The 23,802-nt window shown below is 35.0% G+C and overlaps 1 protein-coding gene across 6 annotated transcripts in view; it reads right to left on the minus strand.

The window, feature by feature from the left end:
• TFEC (transcription factor EC) overlaps positions 1-23,802 on the minus strand; it is a 63,772-nt gene that overhangs the window by 24,140 nt on the left and 15,830 nt on the right. For 2 of the 6 annotated variants that reach the window (XM_052668467.1, XM_052668466.1), the window contains exons 2-3: positions 8,961-9,212; positions 7,012-7,107 (exon numbers count right to left, since the gene is read on the minus strand). In XM_052668467.1, coding sequence (XP_052524427.1) covers positions 7,012-7,107; positions 8,961-9,041 — 177 coding nt within the window. In that variant the 5' untranslated portion in view covers positions 9,042-9,212. Of the gene's footprint in view, positions 1-1,741; positions 1,885-7,011; positions 7,108-8,960; positions 9,213-22,807; positions 22,945-23,802 lie in introns of those variants that run through there. The other 4 variants (XM_052668470.1, XM_052668468.1, XM_052668465.1 and 1 more) reach the window with 4 other exon arrangements.

Raw genomic sequence — 23,802 nt, forward strand, 5'->3', positions numbered from 1 at the left:
GGAAATAGAGACTACCTGACACGTAGTAAGAACTTAAGTTCTTGCATTGCTATGTAAAGATAAGAACACCTAAGATGCATAGCAGAGGCTGCTATCGAGGCTTTGGAATAAGATGGAACCTGTATGATAGTCCTGAAGTACAGGAATTTTCTTCCGGATCCAGCTGGACAAAGCTTAGAATGAGAGAGGAGTGCCCACACCAAAAACAAATATATTTGTTTGAAGAGAAGGCTCAGGTGGAAACTTGTAGCAGCCTTACAGTACACAAAGGGGGCCTACAGGAAAGTTGGTAGGGACTTATTACTAGGGCATGTAATGACAGGACAAGGGGAAGTGGCTTGAAAGAGGCTTATCCTGAAAGAGGGTAGGTTTAGCCTAGATCCGAATACCTAAAGAAATATCAAATATTCATTGTTTAAATAACTAAAAATATTTAAATATCTAAATTATTTACAGTGAGGATGGTGGAACAGACAGCCCAGTGAGGTTGTGGATGCCCTCTCCTGGAGCCATTCAATGCCAGGCTGGAGGGGGCTTTGAGCAACCTGGTTTAGAAGGAGGTGTCCCTGCCAATAGCAGGGGGTTGGAACTAAATGATCTTAAAGGTCCCTTCCAACCCAAACCATTCTATGATTCTATCACCTATCAACAAAAGCAGACTACAGTATGATAACACATACATGAAGTTCTATCCATTGTCCACCAGTTCAGGATCTACTTTGAAATTCTGACTCTTCAAATTTTAACCAATGCAAGTTTTTGAGGGTATTGGAGTTACTTATAAGAAGGGATAAAACTCCATTTTGAAAGTTTTCATATATGTTTTTTGTCTGTTCCCGCAGACCAAGAATACAAATGAATACAGATATCTATAGACCAAACATGAATATTTGAGTGAACTCTTAGGATTCCTCTCATATTTGTGGAGATACATAGATACTTCTTCACTGCAATGTATTTCATATTAAATGTTTGATGTAAAATCAGTGAGACAAATCATTGGCTGCTATTGCCTCTGAAAGACAAAAAGTGAAGAGTTCAGATGGGGAGATGTGAGTAGTTTATGATTAGGTATGATTAATTCAGCTTTAGTTGTTGGGCAGCATGTTGATAACGAGTTGACACTGATTACAAATTGTTTTGGATTACAAATTGTGGATTTTGGATTACAAATTGTTGGGCTTTTGTTTGTTTGTTTTAATTATTTCTGGTTTTGCATTTCTGTGATAAAATCTTACTTGCATGTTTCTTTGGGCATAGCTAACTCCCCCAAAGAGGGAACTAATAAGCTGATACTGATTGCATGCATTACAGGTTGCCTGTAGATTATTTCCAAAGACTTTCAGAGATATGTAATTTATCTAAAAAATTAAGATATAATATCAAAACACATTCTTACTAAAAGTAAATTTTGTGAGCATGAGAAATACAAACCTCTTTTATCTATTCTGTTCTTTTACCTCTGTTCAAAATGTTTTGAGCTCCAAGATGAAGACCATGTTCCAGTTTCCCTCTGCAGGAAGTACAAACTATAGTATTTTTAAGAATATTTCCCTTTCTGTCTACCTGCCTTTTAGAAAAACAAAGAGGAAAAAAGAAAGTTTTTTTCAGCTCTAGAAAACAGTTCTGAGGAGCTCTCAGTTTGTGCATTTCATTGCTAGTTCTCTGCTACTGAAAGACACAATTTCCCATCTAGTAACTTTTATAGTATTGAAGAAAGCCAAAGAAAAAAATTGCTCACCAGTTTTATTTTTGAGGAGTCTATTATTTCCACAATTGCTACAGACTGTTCTTTCTCCTTCATGTTTCTTCTTTACACTTGTAAATGATACCAGAACTGCTAGACGGAAGTTTATATGCAAAGGTGAACTTTGATTCTTCCTTGGACTTTAAGACTAATCTAGTGTAGAATGTGATTGACAAAGCATTTTCATTGATGTTATGCAGCCTTTTCAAATTACCCAACCTAAGCAAATGAGTTTGTTAATGTTTACTCTAGCTCTTTCTCTACAGTGTTTTAGCAGATTTTTCAAACTTGTAAAGATTGGCAAGTGGCCAATCCCTAAATTAAAAAATCCCTAAATTAAAAAATAATCATATGATTATGCAGCATAGGGGTATCTAGATCAACAATGCAAAATAGACCTGATTGGAAAACTGATTTTATTTCATGATTTAGTATTCCCAACAATTAGTGAATAAAACAGTTTTGAGGATACCTACTTGAATTTCTTTTTTTCAGTATAATTCCACAACAGTTTTAGTAATTCATCCAAATGGTAGCCATAAGTATTTCAAAAATAATTAGAACAAATCCAAATTATTAATGCCATGATGAGAAACTGTGACCTCAAAGAGCTTGTAACAGAATTGAGATCTTGCAGACTGACTCTATTTTTATTAATAGTGTCTCCATAAAATCAAATGCAGAGTTAATAGATTTAATGAGAACCGTCTGTAGTCGACAGAATCATACATATTAGAGAAGGCAAACAGCCAGCCTCTTTTGACCTGATCTAACCTCTAACCCATTCTTGCACATCCCAAGATTTTTCCAAATGCCAAAAGAGCTGACCAAAGTCAAGCCACAGGTGAGCCTTAGTAAAAATCAGGATTTTTTCTGTAAGCTGTTTTCCTGCAACAGTGAGAGAAGTGGAGCAATCCCAACTGACCTGACTCCAAAGCAGAGAGTAAGCAGACCAATCTCAGTGAGAGTGTACCAAAAACATGCAGTGATGAAGTCATGAAATCTTTTAGGATCCTTCAAGAGGAGTTCTCTTGTAAGCCAACATATCCCCACAGCACTATGGGCCCCATGTGCTGTTGCTCCCTGAAGCATGCCACTTCAACGCTACTATCTAATTGCTAGTAAAAGCATGCCTTTCAGGATGCCCGTCTTTTTCTTCTCCTCTCAGTCAATGACTCCTTAGTTATGGGTAAGCAAATATGAAAGCAGAAAGTGAGTTAGTGAAGCAGTGTTCAAACTACATGTTTACAACCACAGGCCTAGGAATGGAAGGAGAACCCTTTGAGGTTTGCTGATAAGGCTGAGCTTAGCTTTATTATTGCTTTGGTCTGAACATCATAGGCATCTTTTAATGATTTAACTAGAGGCCCCCTTTATCTTATAGGCAGCCACTTGAGTTCTTGGAGGGAGGGCAAAGTAAAGGTGGAAGCTGGGAAGAATCAGGTTATGGACAAACTGTAACTATCCCTATTATTGCTGGGCAAAACAGACAATTTCAGTGTACAGAGAAAAAGACACTTGATTAGTTTTGTGTCTCGCTTTTTGGTTGTTTTTTTTTTAAACTCTTTTTAGTGCTGGACATTGTAAACAAATCAACAAAGAGGTGTTGTTTGTTTTTTTTTTTTCCTGGAGCTTTTCCTTTTGTCCCAAATAATCTGAATTTTTCCATTTTGTTTAACCATTCCATACCTACTACTCCAGTAACAGTTAACCCACCTCTTTCGACCATTAGTGGGCCAGATCATTAGTGGGCCATTGCTGGGGATTTTTTCAAGACCATTTTTATGGTAGTGCTCTCCCTCAAGCAGAATTCCTTCACTCACCACCAGCCACCTACTGTATACAGAGCCTCTTTGTTTCCCTTCAAGAGTACTTCTAAAAGGTCTTGTATTCTGGAGTATCAGAACAAAAGACAATTTATAATCCTTGGATATGCTCACAAAATTGAATCATTTTTAGCACTGTCCCACACAGCGCCATAGGAGAAGTCTGTGTCTTTCAGAACTGTAGTATCTTCTCATCTTATTCTCACTATAAATCAGTAAATATCCTAATGCCTTTGATGTACGTTTGAGCGGACTCCATGTCAAATAGCGATCATTATCCCAGTATCTACACAGTGGTTATCTGGGATTCAGCAATTATTTCTAAAGGAAACCACTGGGAAAATGCCAAACTTTTCACAGAGATGACTCTTGTGTTTGCTAAATCAATGGTTTGCTGCTGAGTCCTAGGGCTGTATACACATATTAGCAAAACAAAACAGCATTTAGTAAAAACAAAAGGTTTCCCTGGGTTACACACTGTCAAATCCAATACTGAAAAGTGCAGAGATCCTGTTTTTTAACTCTGCTGTTTTCTGGCTCTCTTCACTGTGACTAATGCTCTGCTTATCTCCCTTGATCCAGCATGTTTCCTGCACTTCAGGTATTAAAAGTGATACAAACCACAGCTTTTTGGTACTTACTCTAAACTTTCAACAGTTACGTAATATTTGTTTTACACTTACAAACCTGTACATCTACATTTTGTATGTTCCAAACATATGAAATTTAATAAACTTGAACTTCACAGTAAAATGTTGAAGATAATTGGAAGGTTTTGAATAAGAACAAATTTTTTGATGGGAATGAGAAATGTTTATTTTACAAAAATCTGTTAACATATGAGACATAAACAACATTCTTCACCTTCAAAAACTCACTCGTATTCATTTCAAATGGAAACTTTGCAGTGTTGTCTATGAGGTCAGGAAGATATCTTTCTAAATGTGTTATTTAGAACAGAAATGGATTTCATATAATATGGTTTTGTATGTTACGGGCTGTTAGAAAACAGTTTCACAAGACTGAATTATGGAAACTAGGAAAAGGATTATAATTTGGTTGTGTTCTCTTTCAATTGCAAATTTTCTTTGTTAAATTTTAGACATTATCAGCAGAGAAATCTAATTTTTTCTTACCACTTGAACCTGGTTAAAAGTAGAGATTCTAATTGTTTTACAGATTTATTACTCTTTAAGTACATTTTCCAGCGTGAACAAAATGTTTTCTTCAAGTAATAGATCATATAATTTCAGCTGTATTTTCTGGATAGCTCTATAACAGGGTTTACAAATACTTTCAGATGAAGTATGATCTCTTGCACATGGAGTACACGTAATCTTGTAACTCAACTTCTAAAAGTCATTTTAGAAGGCAATTTTAAAGCAATTGGGTGGTGTTAAGAGAAGCAAAAGCTATTCCCTATTTGGAACAATTCTTAAGTTCTTGATCAAAACCAAAAAAGTTTTGAGAATTTTAGGCCAAGCACAATAAAAGACAGAGTAACTGCAATTTAGAAGCTATAATTTTAATAAGAGATGGAGGGATGTTCTTGTTTTCACTTCTCTGATTCTACTAATACATGACTGTAATTCATTAATTCAGGGTCAGGCAATGAGTCTGTGCAATTATTCACATGAGTAGTCTTATAGAATTCAGTGTCCTCGTTTAACGTGTCATTAAAATGGTATATAGATGCATCTAACTAATGCAAACATCAGTTCACAGCAACACACAATGGATAACACTGTGAAGTCTTTAATCCCAACCAGTGTCTACTGAGAAAAATCAGAAATTTGGCTGTGTCAAGCTTAAAGATTTCTGGGGGAAAAGGAAAAAAATAAATTAAAAAAAAAAAAAAAAGAAGAAGAAGAAGAAGAAAAAGAAAGAAGAAAAGATCATCTACCATATTCAGAAAACCAGGACACTAATTTTATCACAGTTTTAGAGAGACACTTTTGCACCAATTGTAGTAATCCAAGGAACGTAACATTTAAGGTGTGACACTTCAGCATTGTGCTAAAGAAGGGCACAATGACAAAAGAGAAGATGGAAGAGGCAAAGGCAGAGATTTGCTTGACTCTTCCCACTCTGGCACAGTTTGCATGCACAGCGGAAGGCCAGCTACATTTTGCCACGCTACTGAATATTTGGAAACATACATTGTTTTCCAGTTTACCTAGCAAATTGTTGATATCCTTTATACAAACAGAAATCTGTACATCATTATCTGGCACACAGTCATTGTAGGAGTATAAAATCTTTGAAAGTAAAATGTAGATTAGGCCTAAAAACCCTTACATCTCACCTTGCTCTTCAAGAATAGAGTATTCAGTATATTTCACTGGTGTATGTCCTTCATGGCTAGATAAAGACTAATGAGTCTGGAATTAGGGTAGATTTATGTCATCCAGTTCTAAAAGGTGTTGAGGGAGTGCAAGTCCAATTCAAAATCCAGAATTCATGCTTCCCATCATCCCAGTCCATGATACAACCAACATCTGAAAGCATCCTCCCATGCTTCACAGTAATCTCTACCAAAATATTAATTCAGCCCCCAAGGAGCATTTCTTTGCTATGTTCTGTACTGAGATGTGTACAAATTATACTGTATTACTTTTGTAAATGCTATGCAAATGCCAGGTATTTATAGAATTGTTAATTGACATTAAAACTGGACCTTGTAGTGGGCAACATAGTGATGCAGAGATCTTGTCTTCTAATATATTTTTTGGTAGACAACGATGTTTTGTAACCAGAAAAAAAAAATTACAGACACTGTTTTCCCAAATGATAATGAGCATTTGTGTCAGAAAAGGTCCATCTTTTCTCTTTAAATCTGTATCATGTATGAAAATTTAAGTAAATTTGTCAGTCCTTTAACATTATTTTATTAAAAAAAGAGGGTGGAGAGCAATAATAATTTGTTATGATTTCTACTGTAAAGCATTTCATCATTGTTGTTAATATTACTCAGGAAAAGCACAACTTCACTTTATAAAAACCAATAGGGGCAACACTTGTTTCAATATGTGACACTGAAGTAAATACATTACTCTAGGTACTATTATGTGGCCAAGCTTTTATTTTATTTTTAACACAAGATAGAAGAACCTTTAAGCAAAGCTTTTTAACACCTTTGAGAGCAGAGAGAATCTGCGTATTCATAGTTCGGCATGTGAACTACAGCTGTAACAATAGAACTGGTGCTGGGCTAGAACTACAAGTTCTCAAGGTATTTCAGTAGCTAATCAGAACTCTTACAACACTTCTGTCCCCACCACACTTTTCCTATAATGTTCTCTGACAAAAAGACAGGTAGCTAAAGAAGAATAATCCACTGATAGCACTGCTTTGGCTTCTGACATGTAATGTGCAATTGAATAACTCAGTGAATTTCTCTATTATAAATATGAAGACCAAATTCCACAAAATACTTACAGTTCTTTGCATCAGAAGAGGTGTTTCAGAGCAACCTATCCCATCATCATTAAAGCTGGATTCCATATTGATTATGTCTTCAATAACTTCTTCCATCTAGTGAAATAATATTTTAAGACCAATAATTATTATTATCGCAGAAAATATTATTCTGAAAATATATGTAATATAATTGTTTTTATTACTTCAATACAAAATTCCAGAAGTTTATATCTTAAAATTCAAATAATTCAAGTACTTCTACAAAATATTATTAAAATTCTTGTAGACTTTTGTGCTTCAGCATTACTTCTTTCCTAGGTTTAGCATCCTTCTTTCCAGCCACCAACTCACTCTTCTTTCCTCATGCTGTATTGCAACACCAAAATCAGACAACAAAAGCACGTTGCTAAGCTGTAACTATGATCTGTCACCTTCATCAACTGTGTCATATTCACAGTGTTTTGTTCCACTGGCGCAGGAAGACTGAAAGGAACCTGTGGTTCTGCAAGAGTATGAGTCACTCAAGATTTGGTACTATGCACTGTTCTCAAGATTCCACAGTTTGTGTTGTGCTTAGCATTACACTGGATATTTCTCTAGCCAGCCTTCTGGACCCACTTTTGTTCTAGTCTGAATCAAAATCTGCTGAAGCAGATGGAATATATAGAAAAAGCCATAGCTGAAGGAAATGGAGGAGGCTCCATGCAACAACTAGAAATATCACTACACAGCACAGAAAAATATCACTCACAGTCAAGGGACCATTCAGTAGCCTTTTTAGGTCAGTTGACACAGCATGTCTTCAAGGCTTGCTCTGAAAGTAATGCCTCCTACTATAGTCGACCCACAAAATCAGAGACAGATTTTTGTGCTATGGCAGTAAAAGTAGAACCTTTCATTAATATTCTGTTACATTTTCTTGCTGTGTGACTTCCCTACAAGGATTTTGGTAAATTCCAAATATCACCGTCTCAAATACCAACAGGCACAGCTCAGTAGGGAATAAGAGGTTCTTTGCAAGCAGTTGTTTTTGCTCTGGAAGATAAAGAGTTGTAATAGTACAGAAAACAGTTGTTCCTGGTCACATATACAAGGTACTTAAGAACCATTCCAGGACACTGTAACTGCTAGTCAACAGAGTACCATGAAGGCCATCAAAAACTATCTTTGCAGAGTAATGGTTTCAGTAATCCATAATTCTGACATTAATAGTCAGTTGTCAATGTAGAAAGAACAGAGAGTTCACAAATGAGCCCTCCAACAAGTACTAGTTTTGTCCTTTCAATTCACTCATACTTAGCTGTATGGCATCCAAGTTTGCTCAGATTGGTCACAGGGTATTCGTAATTCGTATTCTATTAACGCTCAAGATATGATATGGCACCTCCACTTATTTCTGCAGGAATTCTCCTTTTACCTAATAAGCACTACCTTTTGAGATCTACTGAAGTATTAAAAGCCATAATGATCTACATCTCACACTGTCTGAGAATGTGACATTGTATAATAGCTGTACCTCTGTTAAAATCGACGGTGGCACTAAAGTTAGCAGATCTATGCCAATTTACCCAAGATAACCTGTATATAAATATACCAGCTAACTGAAAAATGAATGAATGATTCTTTCAGTTACATCTTTAATCAGTATTTAATTTTGTTATGCAGCTAGGATAGTACTTTTAGACTGAAATAACTCTTATCTGGTTAAAAAAAAAAAAGTCTGCATTGCTAGGAATGCATTGGCCATAGTTTAGAAACCTGATCTTGCAATAAGCTATTTGCATGGCATTCAAGGGAATTGTTTGTGTAATCTGAAAGGACTCAGGGCACATGCTCTGCAACTAAAGGCTCTATGAAAGTGAAGACAATAATCTCTTGCCCACAGTGAATACAAGGTGAATCCTATTGCATTTTCATAGAAATAAACAATGCCCAATTCCCCATTCTTTTTGCTAGCTTTGCCCTACCGCATTTTCATGTTCTCCTCCAAGGGCCAGAAGCTTGGTCACGGGACTCTCTGGTGTGCCAATATCACTGACTGGAGGCATGTGTCCGTTCCTTAAAATAGAGGTCACTCCTGTGGGCTGGACTGTGTGGGAGTGGGACAGGGAGAGAGTCTGGCTGGACAGTTTTGTGTCAAGGGTCAAGTACTGCTTCACCTGGTGCCGCTGACTTTGCTGGATATGGTATCTAGACTGATTTTCCAAGTGTGTTTGTACCTGGAAAGAAATAGAAAGAACTGCTAAAGTTTCAAGCATTTGCCGGTGTGACGACTTAGAAAGCAGCAGAATCAGTTCTTATATCACTGGATAGAATCATTATTATTTGCTTCAAATCTTTTTTTTTTTTTTTTTTTTTTTTAAATTTTGTACTCTTACACATTTCTTTCTTATGTGCTATCTTTCCCAAACATATCAGAATAGATCCTCTGAATAATTATTAAATAATAAAATAGAAGAGGATAATTCAGATGTAACTGGCAAAGAACATCAAGTGCAACTGTCTGATCATAAGCGACCCTGAGAAAAGATGAGAAGTGTGCTACACATTTTACTTTTCCCATGCAAAATTGGTCTTTGTTGGAATCTCTGATCACTGCAATCAAATCTACAAGCGTACATGCATACCCTAAATTTACTATCACAAAGCAACTACACTTTTGTACTTAAACAGCAAAAAAATAGAACAACGTAAGCACCTTCAAGATCAACAGCATTCATTTATAACTAAATTCACATTAGACTCACCTTGTTAGACGTACAGTCAGTTAAATGAGGCATTGTTGCCCTTTCACAATAAATAAATAAATAAATAAAATAAAAATAGAGATAAAAATAAATAAATAAATGCACAGTATAAGCTATAATCCTGGATGACCATCCACTGTTTTCAAGCCACACCGTTTTCATGAAGTGCCTCTTGAGGACAGATCACTTTTCGAGTTGGTATGACATTATAAACCGAGCGTTCATGCCAAACTGAGCCAGACTTTGGGCTGTCCTTTGATTACAAAAATTGACAATTACTACTTCAGATAGTTCTCATCTCAGATCAGTGTCACATTCCTGCAATTTAACTATTGGAGGAGCACTGCATACACAAACCCCAGTCATTTCAGCCGTGGCTTTCTTTTTTAGCTATGGAATGACTGGTCACAGATTTCATGTAATAAATTTTTCTTAAGTGGCTTCTTTGTAAGCATGGTTAATATTTGCTAAATAATAGCACGACTTCCTCTGCAGCCCCTGTTTATTAAAAAAAATTTTGTCAATTAAACAAACTTCTTTTTAATCCCTCTAACAAACTTAAGCAGAGATAAATACCTCACAAAGGGGGTTTGCATTTAAATTAACTATATTTCTTAAATTAACTATATTTCTTAAATTAACTATATTTCTTTACATTACAGAAGTTACTTTGGTTTTTAATTGTGTTACGGTTGCGTGTCTAAAATTATTTTATGTTTCTTTAAACTAATTTTCTAGTCATATAAAAAGTTTAAGCTGCACAGTAATGAATATAATATTAATTATTTTGATGCAAGTCTTAAAGTCATAATATTCCACTAAAATAGTGATATAAAATATAAAACACATTGTTTAGATTGTCCCCTGTTTCATGTTAAGAAGGTATGCACCCCTTGTAAGAAAAAACTAAATGTGCATTCAGGATTTACTCAGATTGTAATATTATTTGTCTTAAGCGAGACCTTTGTCTCACTTAGTGTCTGCAACACTAGTTCTAGAAAGTGTATAATGCAGGGTTAGTTTGAGCTCTGATTTATCACTATTTAGCAAGAATGATAGCTTCTTCAGCTTCAATAACGCTTGTGCTCACACTGAAAGTTAGACAATCAGGCTGCTTCCTAAATTAGAACACAGAAAGGGAATCTACTACATATCAGTTTAACAAAAGTATTAGTTTGAGGTGCTGAAAGAAAGAATAGATGTCCCATTGTATAGAAGGAATTTGCTGTAAACCTTTGTTTTCTGTTGCTGTTTCAGAACAGCCCACAGATACTTCTTGTTTGCACTGAATTCCAAAGTCACAAAACACACCTATAATCTAGACCTTCCCTGCCCAAACTGATGAAGATCTCTTTCCAGCAACTAAAAACACTTCAGTCAACAGTTTTGAAAATGCAGTTTCTTAGGATGATACAAATGGGACAGGACCAAAGCACAGACTACAAATACAATTACTGCATTTTACCCTATCTGCATTTTTCTCTTGAAAGAGCAATTAATTTTTCTTAAAACTCATTCCTTGTTTTCTTAAAATTTCTACAGGTCTACCTAAAGCAAGAAATCTAGAATATTGGATATCTTCAAATTAAATGAGAAACATAAGAGAATTGCAATATCTTAAAACTATATTATTTTGTTTAAAAATTTGGGAATTTATTTTGTTTAAGTTTTGCATACAGACAGAAATTTAAACAGAAATGTATTTAAGCCACAAGGATATTGCTGAGAAGTGGCTTGCTTATTACTTTCTCTGGCCTGCAGATTGCTGGTGGCAGACTAAAAGTATGTGCAGTCATATTACCTGGTGAGTCGTTACAGAGCTATCCCACCACTTCCATGTTTTCTGAGAAGAATTCAAGTAAAAAAATCAAGAAAAAAAATCAAGATTATTAAGAGTATTTCTCTTATCTGACATTCTTTCAGTGCTTAGATCTTGTCAGCAGTGTCTTCAACTTTCACAAACAAGAAAAAAATTTAAACTCCACTGATGGGATCTGTTGGTATGGTTTCACGATGCAAAATGCAGTCATTTTAACACAGAACCATTAGAGTTAAAAGGCAATCTAGGCCTATATTTACAAAAAGTACTGAAAGTTGTCCCTAATCATCCTTTTTTATCTAAATAACTCTGAGAAGTCAATGTCAATAATAATAAGTCAAGACCTTTTGAAAGTCAAATCACTGTATAAAGGCAAAGCAGGACTGAACTCCTATTTTTACAGTCGTATTTCTGATGTATAATAAATGGGGAGAAAAAGTCAAGTTATGCTAAAGGAATGTTAAGAATGCAAAGTCAAGCTCTCTGAAAATTAGAAATGACAGTTCCTGCCCATACAACATGTGTGAAATGGGAGAGGAAACTCAAAACTTAATCGTTCTATGAAACCTGTCAATTATCAAGTATGATCAGGCTATTGTGTGCTGGAAAATTTTTATTATCTTATTCAGTAATATTAAACTCAGGCTAGGTTTTCTAAATGCTTTAAATTAAATACATATTTAAAAATAACTTTTACCATAATTACATGCAATAAACTTTGTATTGATTTTGAGCTTTCTTTTAATGATTTTAAAGGAGTGGTTAAGAATTGGCATAGGTTGCTTGGAGTGGCTGTGAGATCTCCATCCTTGGGGATTTTCAAAATTTGTCTGGACAAGGCTCTGATCTTCTGAGGAAGAAAGTAAATTCAGAAATAGGGAAATTTGAATCGGTAAAATTTAAATATTTATGTTAGAGGATCAGTAAAATAAATATGAAAAGCAAGATAACTGAAATATCACTCCCATGTGTAAGCAGTCCTACAAGACAAAGAGCCTAGGTATACATGCTCTAAACTGCTTTGAGGCATTGAACATATCTTAAATCCACCAAATAAGATCTCTGTTTATCTGACAAGTGAGAAGAGTAGCTATTAGGGTAAAAGCATCCTCCTTTTTTGTCCAATAATCCCAGCAGTTTCCTTCAGCAGTATTGGAAATTCCAGCAGAAATTTTCTAATTCCTTATCATTTGAAGAGTTCCTATAGTAAGTAATAACATTTTGTCAGAGAATACATGAATTTTTAAGGTAGGAGACTTCCCAGTACTTCCATTTTAAAATTGTTAAAAAAATTTTGAATCTGGGATATGCAGCATTTATTTTTATACCTTCTTTATTGCAACAACAATATAGTCTCAACATAGAGGATGGTTTTTTTGTTTGTTTGTTTTTCTTTCCTTATATAATGAATACTTCATCATTTATTTAAAGCAAAACACCTTAAAGGAAGACCTCATGTTTTTCAGGATAGATAATCAATAAGACCAATGGCTCAGTGCAAACTGGATTCTGGTTCCTGACACAAAATGAGCAGTTGTCAGTAGACCATTTGCTACTAATCATCCCTATGTCTTCCCAATTTGTGTAAAATGGATTACCTTGCTCCTTGATATGCCTGATTTTGGGGAAACCTAAGTATAAATAGGGACCCAATGACCAGCTGAGGAACCAGGTAGATTCTGACTGCAGGGAGAGAAGAGCCTCAGACACAGTCCAGGACAGAGATGTCCTGTTGGAACACCTGCTTAATTCTCAGCAAAGTTTACCTTCCTGCCAGGTACTCCTGAAGCTATATTGACTATTGTGTGCACATAGGTGACAAATCTATGCAGATAAGTGATGGTTGTCCTCTCAGACATTTTCTCGTAGTGGATGTGGCTGCACATTTTAAATGGCAATTTTTCAGATTATTTGAGGAGCGAAGGACAGCACGAAATTCAGCAGTAAAGCGCCTTTCTCTGAGGCACTACTTTTGTCTCTTATCTCTATGTCATATCTCTTATCTCTTGTCTCTATCCTAATTACTGTGAAATTAAAACCTCTTCAAAACCAGTAACACGAAGCATTTGGGGACCCAAAGCATCCAGTACAAATTCAAATACTATAGTTAGACTAGAATAAAGCTAGAACAGAAATGAACACTTTGAGATAGCTTTTGGAATCCAGAACAAATCCCAGTGCATGTGTAACCTAATGTCCCTGTTTCTGACAAGCCAGTTCTGAGAACAGGAACATAACTGCCTTTCAGAATTAGAGACGCAGAGTCAAACTTCTTCATTTGCACTTTGTAATCTGAGCACACAGCCTTGTGTTGTAAAACTGTGGTAGTGTTTTGCAATATCTTTTCCCACACTCACATTGCTCTCTCTTTCATTTCTAAAAATTCCACAGTGGCATGACTAGGTCTTCAGTATATTTACATCAATTATTTTACTTCCACATTTGCTGATGAGATTTTTCCATCAGTAAAAAAATAGTATGTCAAAAGTAAAAAAAGGTCACATTTAGGAGGCCTAAATAAAACATGAATCATGCCAATGATATTCCAGTATGTAGCAGTGCCATGTACCATACTGATATTCCACCATGGGCAAGCAGATGATACATTAACTTGCAGTGTCCTAGCCCAACATCAGTCCTGGGAAAAATAAAGGGAAAACTGAAAATATATTCAATTAATAAATTATTAAAGGACAGGAATATAATTAATGCTAGTCAACATAACTCTGTGGAAAATAAGCCTTGTCAAACAAATCCTCTTCTGTTCTTTGATGAGATTTCAATTTAGGTTGCCAAAGATAATGATGTAGGTACACTTGGATTTCTGTGTGCCTTTTGACGTAGTATCATTCAATATTCTAATTAAAAATACAGCACTACACAATATCAACAAAGTGTATTTTAACTGGATTAAGAGTTGGTTAACGAATATGCATAATAAAGCAATCAGCAAAGGATTGGCATCAGAAAAAGGGATCTCTTCACAGTGTTGTACTATTCAACATCTCTGTCAGTATTTCTACAGCTAGTGACCTGTTTGAAACAAAATATGTTCCAAGTCAGTGAAATATGCATATTCTGGAATATATATAAAAATATATATAGGATACAACACTGGAGAAGACTGCATGGAGAATACGCTGAAAGCAATGAATCTGGCTAGGAACAAACCAGCAACTCACAGGAGTGCCCAGATGATACTGAAGCGAGACAGAGAATTTGGTATAAAGGAAGTAGTGAATAGGAGCCTGACTATACTCTGCTTTTATTTACAGCTCAGAATTAATTAAGTATGGAACCTGCAAATACATCTATCCTGATAATGTAGATGTTCAAAACATAGCTGAAAATTTGAAAGGATACAGAATGGAGCTACAGAAGCAATTGAGGAGTAAGAAAAGTGTGTCTCAACAAAGGCTCAAAGAATCTCCACTATTTTCCTGCTGTCAAACTAAAATTTGTGAAATTAATGTGGGAGGCTGAACCTGAGAGGGGTTTTAAGCTAACTCGAAGTGTGGAAAAAGCCACTGGCCACAGGCTGATGTTAAGCAAGGTTATATTGGAAATTAAGTAAATAGACAGTGAAATATTCAAAAGGAAATACTCCAAATTTTGTTCTCTTCAAACTAAGTCTCAGTGACCTTGTGGAAGAAATGTGTTATCCAAATCCAACATATATTTTTATCAAACACATTATTGGACTCACATTTGAGTTCTAGGTTAATAACTGAATGGAACACAATAGCTTGTGATTTTCTAGGAATTAAAATGAGTGGTCTAATAACTTTCTGTTTGTTTAAATTTTATGGATTTGAGAACTAGCTATTATAATATCAACTTGATGAAAATTCACTCTGAATTTAATAAATGTTTAAATGTCTGTTACAAAATAATATTTAAATAAAGTCAAAATATGCTGGACAGAACAGTAGACTTCATTTATGCTGGACATTAATTTGTTCCAGTGTTTTTAACTGCTCTTGAAGTAAAATTTCTCTCACTGATCATATCATTTATCATGTCCTGAACACAATATCTCTCTGAAATTGTTTGAGTTATGGCACTTCATGTTCTTTTCAGTCACTGTACCAGAACATAAGCATCTAATTATGAACTCTTTAATTATTAAAAATGCTCTGCAAGCACCCAAAAAGTCTAATTTCATTTTAAGATAAGAAAAACAGCCATAACACAGACGTTTCTGATGACTTTCAAATGAATTTTAAGAGTTAGAAAAGAAGTTCGCAATTTCAGTGATGGAATAATCCTTTATCCTTTTTAACTTCTGTTACAAACGAACGTCAGCTGTTTGTTTGTCCTGCTCTGTTAGACTTTTTGAGAAGAGCACGTTTGTGAAATTTCCTAACAAAATGAAATTTCAACATAGCAATTATACGCTTCTGTTCTATCTTGAAAACTATCACCAAATAATGTAGCTTCTCACTTTAATGTTTCGTATATAAAAGCATGTGTGATTATGTCAATTAATTACTTAAGCTAAACACTGTAATTAATTTTTTAATGTGAATATTTTTCTTATTGGAACTTTGATCTGACTAGAGAAGACCTCCATTAATATGCATGAAGAGAGAATACAAAGCAAAAGACATCCAGTCTGGCAATTCAGAGCTGTGTGTTTAGTTGATGCCTTACAGTAGCTTTCAAGTTAAAAAAAAAAAAAATCTCATGTGACTCTAATGCACTATTTTTCATCTTGTTTAACCTTTGACATCATATTCATCAGGAACTTATGAATGTTCTTTCAAGGGTGAAGAGACTGAAGAAGAAACATTGTAAAGTTCTTTGACAAAGACCTTGTCTTCAACAATGACTACTATTTCTGTGATTTAGCGTATCAACATCCAAAAATAGCAGATAAACGCAGGGCAGCATGGGAGTATTATCTTTCTCACTGCCAATCATTACAAAAACCAAGATATTTGCAGTTGTATCTATACTAAACAATGCCAAAACATATTAATTTCACAGTTTTATTCTCAGCTACATATATGTACCTTTTCAATTATTACAATACTATAGAAAAATACTATAAATACTTTTTTTTATTTTTTAATTTAAAAGTTGCTATCTCTGTAATATGCACATCAGTGAAAGGAATCATCGGCACAAAACATGGTACCACAATAGAGCATCCAGTAGTAAGACATAAGCATAGTAATTTGAAGGTAAATTACACCTTGTAATTTGAAGGTAAATACAGGAATACACAGTTAATTTTGTGGCTAACCCATGTTTAAGTCACAGTAACTTCATGTGTACTATGAAAAAACAAAGCCTAGTGTTTCCCTGTAAAAGGTCAGACATATGTACACAGTAAAGTACATGTTCAAGCTCCAAAGGATCTAACAGTTATTTGCATTTTGGACCAGTCCTCTTCCTTTTGGAATTGATCTTTTTTATAATTGAAATAAAAAAATGAAGGAAGCCCCTTAAATAGGGTATATTCAGAAAACAGTGTCTAATTCTAATCACAGTTCTAATAAAAAATGGGTCGAAATTCTCTGTTTTGTAAAAGTTACTGCAACAAACTTGTCTTCTTACATAATGTCCATTGTTTTACTACAGTTGGAAAAACAGAAGCAGGGATGGGGGAATAATACTTAAACTACACAAAGCATTTGCAACAGAAGAGAAAAAAAAATACAGGATGTCATTTCTGCACTGTGCTGCGTGAACCTGTCTTTCCAAGAACAGCTCTGTTGGCTTTTAGGAAGTTTTATGAGACAGGTTTTCACAGGGCTCTGCTGATATCAAGCATCTTGCAATATCAGAAGCTGAAAATAGGATGTGTTCTTAACAAAGTGTTTACAGTGGAAATACTGACTTTGAAGATGAGAAGTGCATAAGTAGATCCAAAGGCAAGCAAAAAAAATGGTCAGTGATTGAAAGGAGGGGGAGTATCTACTTTTAGAAGAGAAGGCTATGAGGGAACTTAATAAGTGTCCTCCTATCTTCAAAGGACAGTGGCCAGGCAACAGATTTCTATAAGAAGTGAATAGGCCAAACAGTAATATGGCATTAAATGGCAATAAAAGTGAGTCTGGCTAAATACCAAGAACAGAGTTCTCAGAGTAAGAACATTGAAACATTGGCAGAAGAAGGGAGAGAGTCCAAAAATCAAAAGCCTTTAAATTCAGACAAGCATACTGGGAATTACAGGAGTGTGCAAAAGTGGTGAACGTTCCTGAATCCACTTCAGCCTTACATTTTCAAGCAAATCCACCCTGCCACCAGAGCAAATACAGTGAGACTCGGCCAAACATGCACCAAAAAAAAGTTGTGTTGCTCAGCAAATTAACAGTTGTAAGAAATAAACAAAAGTAATGTGGGGGGTAAAAGAACTCCAAAAATGACTTTGGAGAAAACAGGGTTGACTGAGAAAACTCTCTGAACAGTATAAACAGTAGAAGAGAATGTCTGTCATGGAAGGAGAGGCAACAGAGCTCTCATGGTTATAGCTGCTGAGGGCTAGATCATACAGCTACCCATTTTCTGACAAATCCCTTTGCAGATGCAGTGATTTTGATAGCATTTCCCCATTGTGGTATTCTCTAGCACTCACAGAGCATTGATGGAGCTTAGTCCTTTCAGGTCCGTTCTGTGCTAACCTCCTTGTGCAATCAGAAATGAGTTGGGGGAAGCCAACTACCTGCACTCAGCATCTACAGAGACATTATCAAAGCAAGCACTTCCATTTGCGCTGGTGTACCTGAGACACTCTTGGCTTCTTAATTGAACTCCTGCAGTTAAGATACACATACCTCTCATGGCTCCTTATCCATCACCAGCTTGACTTCTGAAGAAAGGACCCCTAAGGTCTTAAGGCCAGCTTGTCATGTTTTAAAATAACAATGAATCTCCATGACTTTGTGGTCTTCACTGGCAGAAAAGACTCAAGATTTTAACATTGCAGTATAAAAACAGCCTATAAAGTTAAGAAAAGCAAACTACAGGAAGTATTTTTACAAAACTATCCCTTTGATTTAGTTAGAATTTAAGCTGGAAATCTAAACTGCGAATAAAACCTAGCACTGCAGTTAATGGGCCACACAAGAATAACAATGGATCACAATCAAATTATGAAACTCTGGCTAATATCCTTACTTTGACTCTGCAGTGACCCTGTCCGTGTTCTCATTGATTCATGACATCTGTGAATATAATAAACCTTTACTGTTCCAGTTCCTCTTTATTGTTGATTTTATTAAAGAACAGTGAGTGTGACTCTTGCTCTTCAAGGATGGAAAGAAACTTTTTGCACAGCTGTGTTTAAAGAACTGGTTCCTGATGCCCTTACTTAACTACTTGCTTCTGTTTCCAGAACTTATTCTAATTAGGTCAGCCAATAAGATGCTATTAAATGAAAAAAAGGCTGTTAGACAGGCATTCTAGGAAAATCAGTTTTGAATACAAAAAGGTAATCTGTTTTTTAGTTTAAAAATCTCTGCTAATGAGTGCAGTTTGTTTGGTCCTTCTAACTAAACAAAGCAGAAACATTAGAAATTCTGTGTATGTCAATTACAACAACAACCACAAATCCATAGAAATTAAGTCCTTGCAGTATGGTAAATGCATAACTAAAATGATGCATCTGATTCAGAGATTCAATATTTTCTGGCAAATACCATGTCAAAACCAAATCTACTCCATATAACACTGAATGATACAGCAATTGAGAATAACGATAATGTTTGCAATCCTAACAGTTTATATTTTTACATCACTGTTTTTAACTGGAGATAAAAGCATTCGGAAAAGACCAAAAAAGTCTATATTGTTAATAAATATATTTACTGTGCTTTGATATCCATAAGTGAGATATAGAAAATGGGTCTAACATTGCAGAGAACCAGCACATGCATACCTTACATTTATCAGTAGATAAGAAAGTCAGGTGCCAGAAATTCCAATAGGTTGAAGCAAAAAAAAAAAAAAAAAAAAAAAATTGGTGTGGCAGCTAATTGAATTCATTCCTTTTAAGGGTTTAATGGATTAATTTCAAAAGACAGTGGTTCTTTCTTTGATTTGATTGTTTTCATGTGACCACAGCCATCCTCTTCTTAATTATATCTCACTTAGAAGGCTAGGAGAACTCAGAGGTAAATCAGCCTCCAGAAGTAGGAAGAAGGATCATGAAGCAGCAGATTACTCAGTGTTTGTTGCACTTTTGACTCCACAGGAGAGCAGATTTTGTGACATTTGAGATGAAGCGATAGCAGTAATAAACCTCTTGTTTTGATACAGAGATTGTAAAACAGTTATAGAAGCTAGACCTGAAAACTGTGTGTTTCTGGCTTGTAAACATAAGGATGTCAATTATGAGAAAAGGTATGGATGTGAAAGCAAAAAAGAGGGGAAAATAGTATTTTGGTATTTGAATATACTTATATTTCTGTGGAAGGAGTATGGTTTTTGTCCTTGCTCCTTAATTTCTGTCAATAAGGCAGATCTGTACACAGTGTTCTTAATACTCTTTCAAAGTTTTTCATTCCTTGGCAGCACAAGCTAAAGAAGAAAGTAACAAACTGAAAACACCAAGTCTGATTCTGGTCAGTTATTTTTCTTCAAGAATAAAGTTCAAAATGCAGTCGTTTTGGATAAAAACTTCATTTTTACCTATTTCTAATTTAAAAGATTCATGCCAAGGAGACTACATGTATTTCTCTCCCAAAAAATGGAATCCATTGGTTGAAAAGCACATTCACTTTGTTAAAAAGTGGGTGATAATTTCACCACCGGATGATTGCACTGCTTGTTACTAACCCCATTTTTTTGTTTCAGTCCTACCTCAATGCAAAAAGAAGCTGTTCCCCAACTCATACATTGCAAGAAAGGAGAAATCAAAGTTGGTGGCATAAGGCAGTTTGGTGAGGTAGATTCAGAGAATCACAGAATCATCTAGGTTGAGAAAGATCTGCAAGATCAAGCCAGGTCATGGAGGACAATCTATTGGTTGAGATATTTTTGTATGCAACATTTAACTCTGTGAAGCATTTCAGTTTCAATAAAGATTGACAAAATGATTCTCAGCCTAAGAAATCTGCTTTCCAGTACCTTTCTCTGTCTCTGAATGATAAAGGGCAGCCTTTTGAATCTTAGGATCAGCTTCACAATGTGATGTTTTTTGTCATTTTGTTTTGTTTTGTTTTGTTTTTTCTGAAATCAGAGCTGAACATAATTCTGAGCCAGCCTAGGGTCTGAGTGCAAAGATTGCTGTCACAGAATAAGAGTAGTTGGCAGTAGTAGGTGACATTTCCATGAAGACAATAACAGGATATACAGGACATCAAGGACAACCGTACAAGAAAAAAAATAAAAACAAATATTTCATATAAATTGCTAAGTGGTTCTTTTAAACCTACCTGCTCCATTCTGTGTTAAAATATGCTTTATGGCTGCAATGGCAATGTGTCTGACCATGCTTATGCTTCAGCATGCTGTTACATATCATTCATGGGAATAGCACGTATTGCTGTCAACACTTGAATGTTAACTAAAAATCATTATATTCTTTTGCAGTGCATTTCCACTTAGAGTATTAACAGTGGATTACAGTGGATAGAGTAATTTTTGCCTTGAATTTTTTAGTAATTTCACAAGATTTGCATTTGTCATTTAAAAAAAAAAAAAAGAGAGAGAGAGAGAAAATTATATAAAGATCCTAGAAATTAGTGGGAAAGGAACCCTAGTGTGACCAGGAGTTATAATGAATATAATTTGACTTTTTTAAAATTTATAATTCATTTGGGGGAGTCCTTTTCTGAATTGGAGGTTTTTATTTTGAAACTGAAAAAATACTTTTTGGTCGGTCTGACACTGATGAATATCTAAGAGGATGCCAAGAGTTCATTCAGAGAACATTTAGAGAGTGCAAGGCCCCAGATACTTATTTTTTTGCTGTACTCCACAGCTGACTGGAATTCTTACAAAAATAGCATAATTGGTATTTTCAATACTTAACTGAGCAAGCAGTGTTGCTTTTTTGACACACATTTTACTTAATTTCAGTTTACCATGTTCCATTCAGCAGTATCTCAAATAGTTAAAAAAAAAAACAAAACGATATACTTTCTCTAATATACAGCAGACCAAAATTTAGTTCCTTTTCCAAATACTTGAATTCTGAAATCAATATTTAAAAACCCTTAGGATTAAAACTGTTTTTAAAATGTCATAAATAGAACCAGGAGGTAGCCTGGCAGAACCAAGCACCCATCTGTCAGTGTTACTGTTATAATTTATGGCATCTCCATTTCAATTCAGGTACAACAAACACTCAGTAGACACTACAGAGTAGGAGCCAGAATAGTGATATTCAGGTAAGCTAAAATTAGTCAACAAGTTTCAGCCAATATCCACTAAATTCAAGCATGCTATATAACAGAAACTAATTGATTTTAGTAAGATTAATGAAAAGAAAATACTACTTAGTTTAAAGAGAGTTCTGTGTGAATTATAGAATGAACGATTATTACTGGTAAGTCATTATTAGAGCATTAATTATAAGCAGTATTAATTATAAGCAGTATTAATTATGAGCAGTATTAATTATAAGCAGTACAGAACAAGAAAAACTAAGTCTTACAAATACAACAGTCCTAATGTGGAAAAGAATGTACATGTTAATAATAAGTTAGGTTAGAATTGTCTAGAAAATCAATTGTTGTAGTTATGTATCTGTATAAAATCAGCCACCAAAATTAATATTTTTCTGATTGAAAAGTAAGAATCATTCTTTTTTCATAATGAAAGAGAAAGTGGTGAAAAGATTATCATTAAATATATATATTGTTGAGTTAAACAAAGAAGCAATATAGAATATTTAATACGTCTACATGTGGTTTTTGTCACTGGATTTTCTTACTTTCTTCTCATTTTAATAATGACAACAGTATTTTAGTCTTCAGCAAGTTGTTACAGAACTTTCAGTAGGAAAACATACCACATTATTTATACTGCAACAAAGTGATGTTCTATGAATTTTAAACAGTAAAATTTAGGAAGAGTTTATTAATATTAGCAAGTTTATTCAATTAGCAAGTGCATTCATGCAGTTGTCAGTGTAGTCAGTAGGTCACATTAAAGAAAGAAGGCAATTTGCTTTAGGAAGATGATAGTTAAAACTATAAATGTGACATATATGCAAAATAAAACAAGAATTGATTAAGCTGATTTTTATCACTCGGTTAAAGTGCAGAAGCATCGGTGCGTCAATGTCTTTACCTACCGGCAGAGGCTGGATTTCTGTCAGCACTATCACCTCTACAAAACACTGTCAGCTTGGAGCCCAGGGACATGAACACAGCAGGGCAAACAAGAAAAGACCAGTACAAATCTGACTATGAATTATGTATGTCACTGCTGTTGTATACCCAGTTGGTTCAAGGGAGAGAAAGGAGAAGTGGCTCAGAAGGGTATTTCCTTTACTCTGTCTGGAATTTCAGTTAAGGAAGAAGAAATGATACAGCACTTTCAAGGAAAGTAACTTCCTGTCTGTGCCTTAAATTCACTATAAACTGAAAAATAGATGCTGAAAGAAATCAATAGCATTATAGAATGGCTGTGTTAATAGTTTTCTTCAATCATTTTGTCATTCTCTCATCAATTTTTCCATTCAAAAAGCCACAAAATCTAAACACAGAGGAAAAACACTTTCTAACACTTACTATCATCTAGAATAAGCTAATTTTCTTTGCTTTATCCCATGACCCCAGGATTACTCTGAACCTAGTTCATATTCTCAATATATCCTGCACAGTTCTGAAGTAGCTTAACAACATGATTTACTGAGATTTATCTGAGCTTACTGTCTTTTCCATAGCTGGATGCAGAGTAGATGTATGAGAGTTGTATTTTGGTGAAATCATTATTTTTCTCAATCAAGTCCAGATTTTATCCTTACATTTTTGTTCCTATGGAATGTCTCACTGAATCAGATACGTAAAAGCTTGTCAAAGCGAGGAAAACTTTCAGATTGAACACTGATGAATTGAATATTGTACCCAAATTTGGCCTCTGGTTTTAGTTGCACTATTCTTTGAGCTGTTCATATATACCTGATGTCTCCTTTGACAACAGCTGCTATGGTACATAGCTCACTGTCACAGTCAGGGTGGTCTCTATACTGGACAAGATTATCCTTCCCTAAAGACCATGAAATCCCACTACTTGGAGTGCAGATTTCTTGCTGTCACTCTCCAGGGATGATCTCTAACAGAAGTA

The sequence above is a fragment of the Tympanuchus pallidicinctus genome, unplaced genomic scaffold (genome assembly GCF_026119805.1).
Source record: "Tympanuchus pallidicinctus isolate F22 unplaced genomic scaffold, pur_lepc_1.0 scaffold8, whole genome shotgun sequence".
Lineage (NCBI taxonomy): Eukaryota > Metazoa > Chordata > Aves > Galliformes > Phasianidae > Tympanuchus > Tympanuchus pallidicinctus.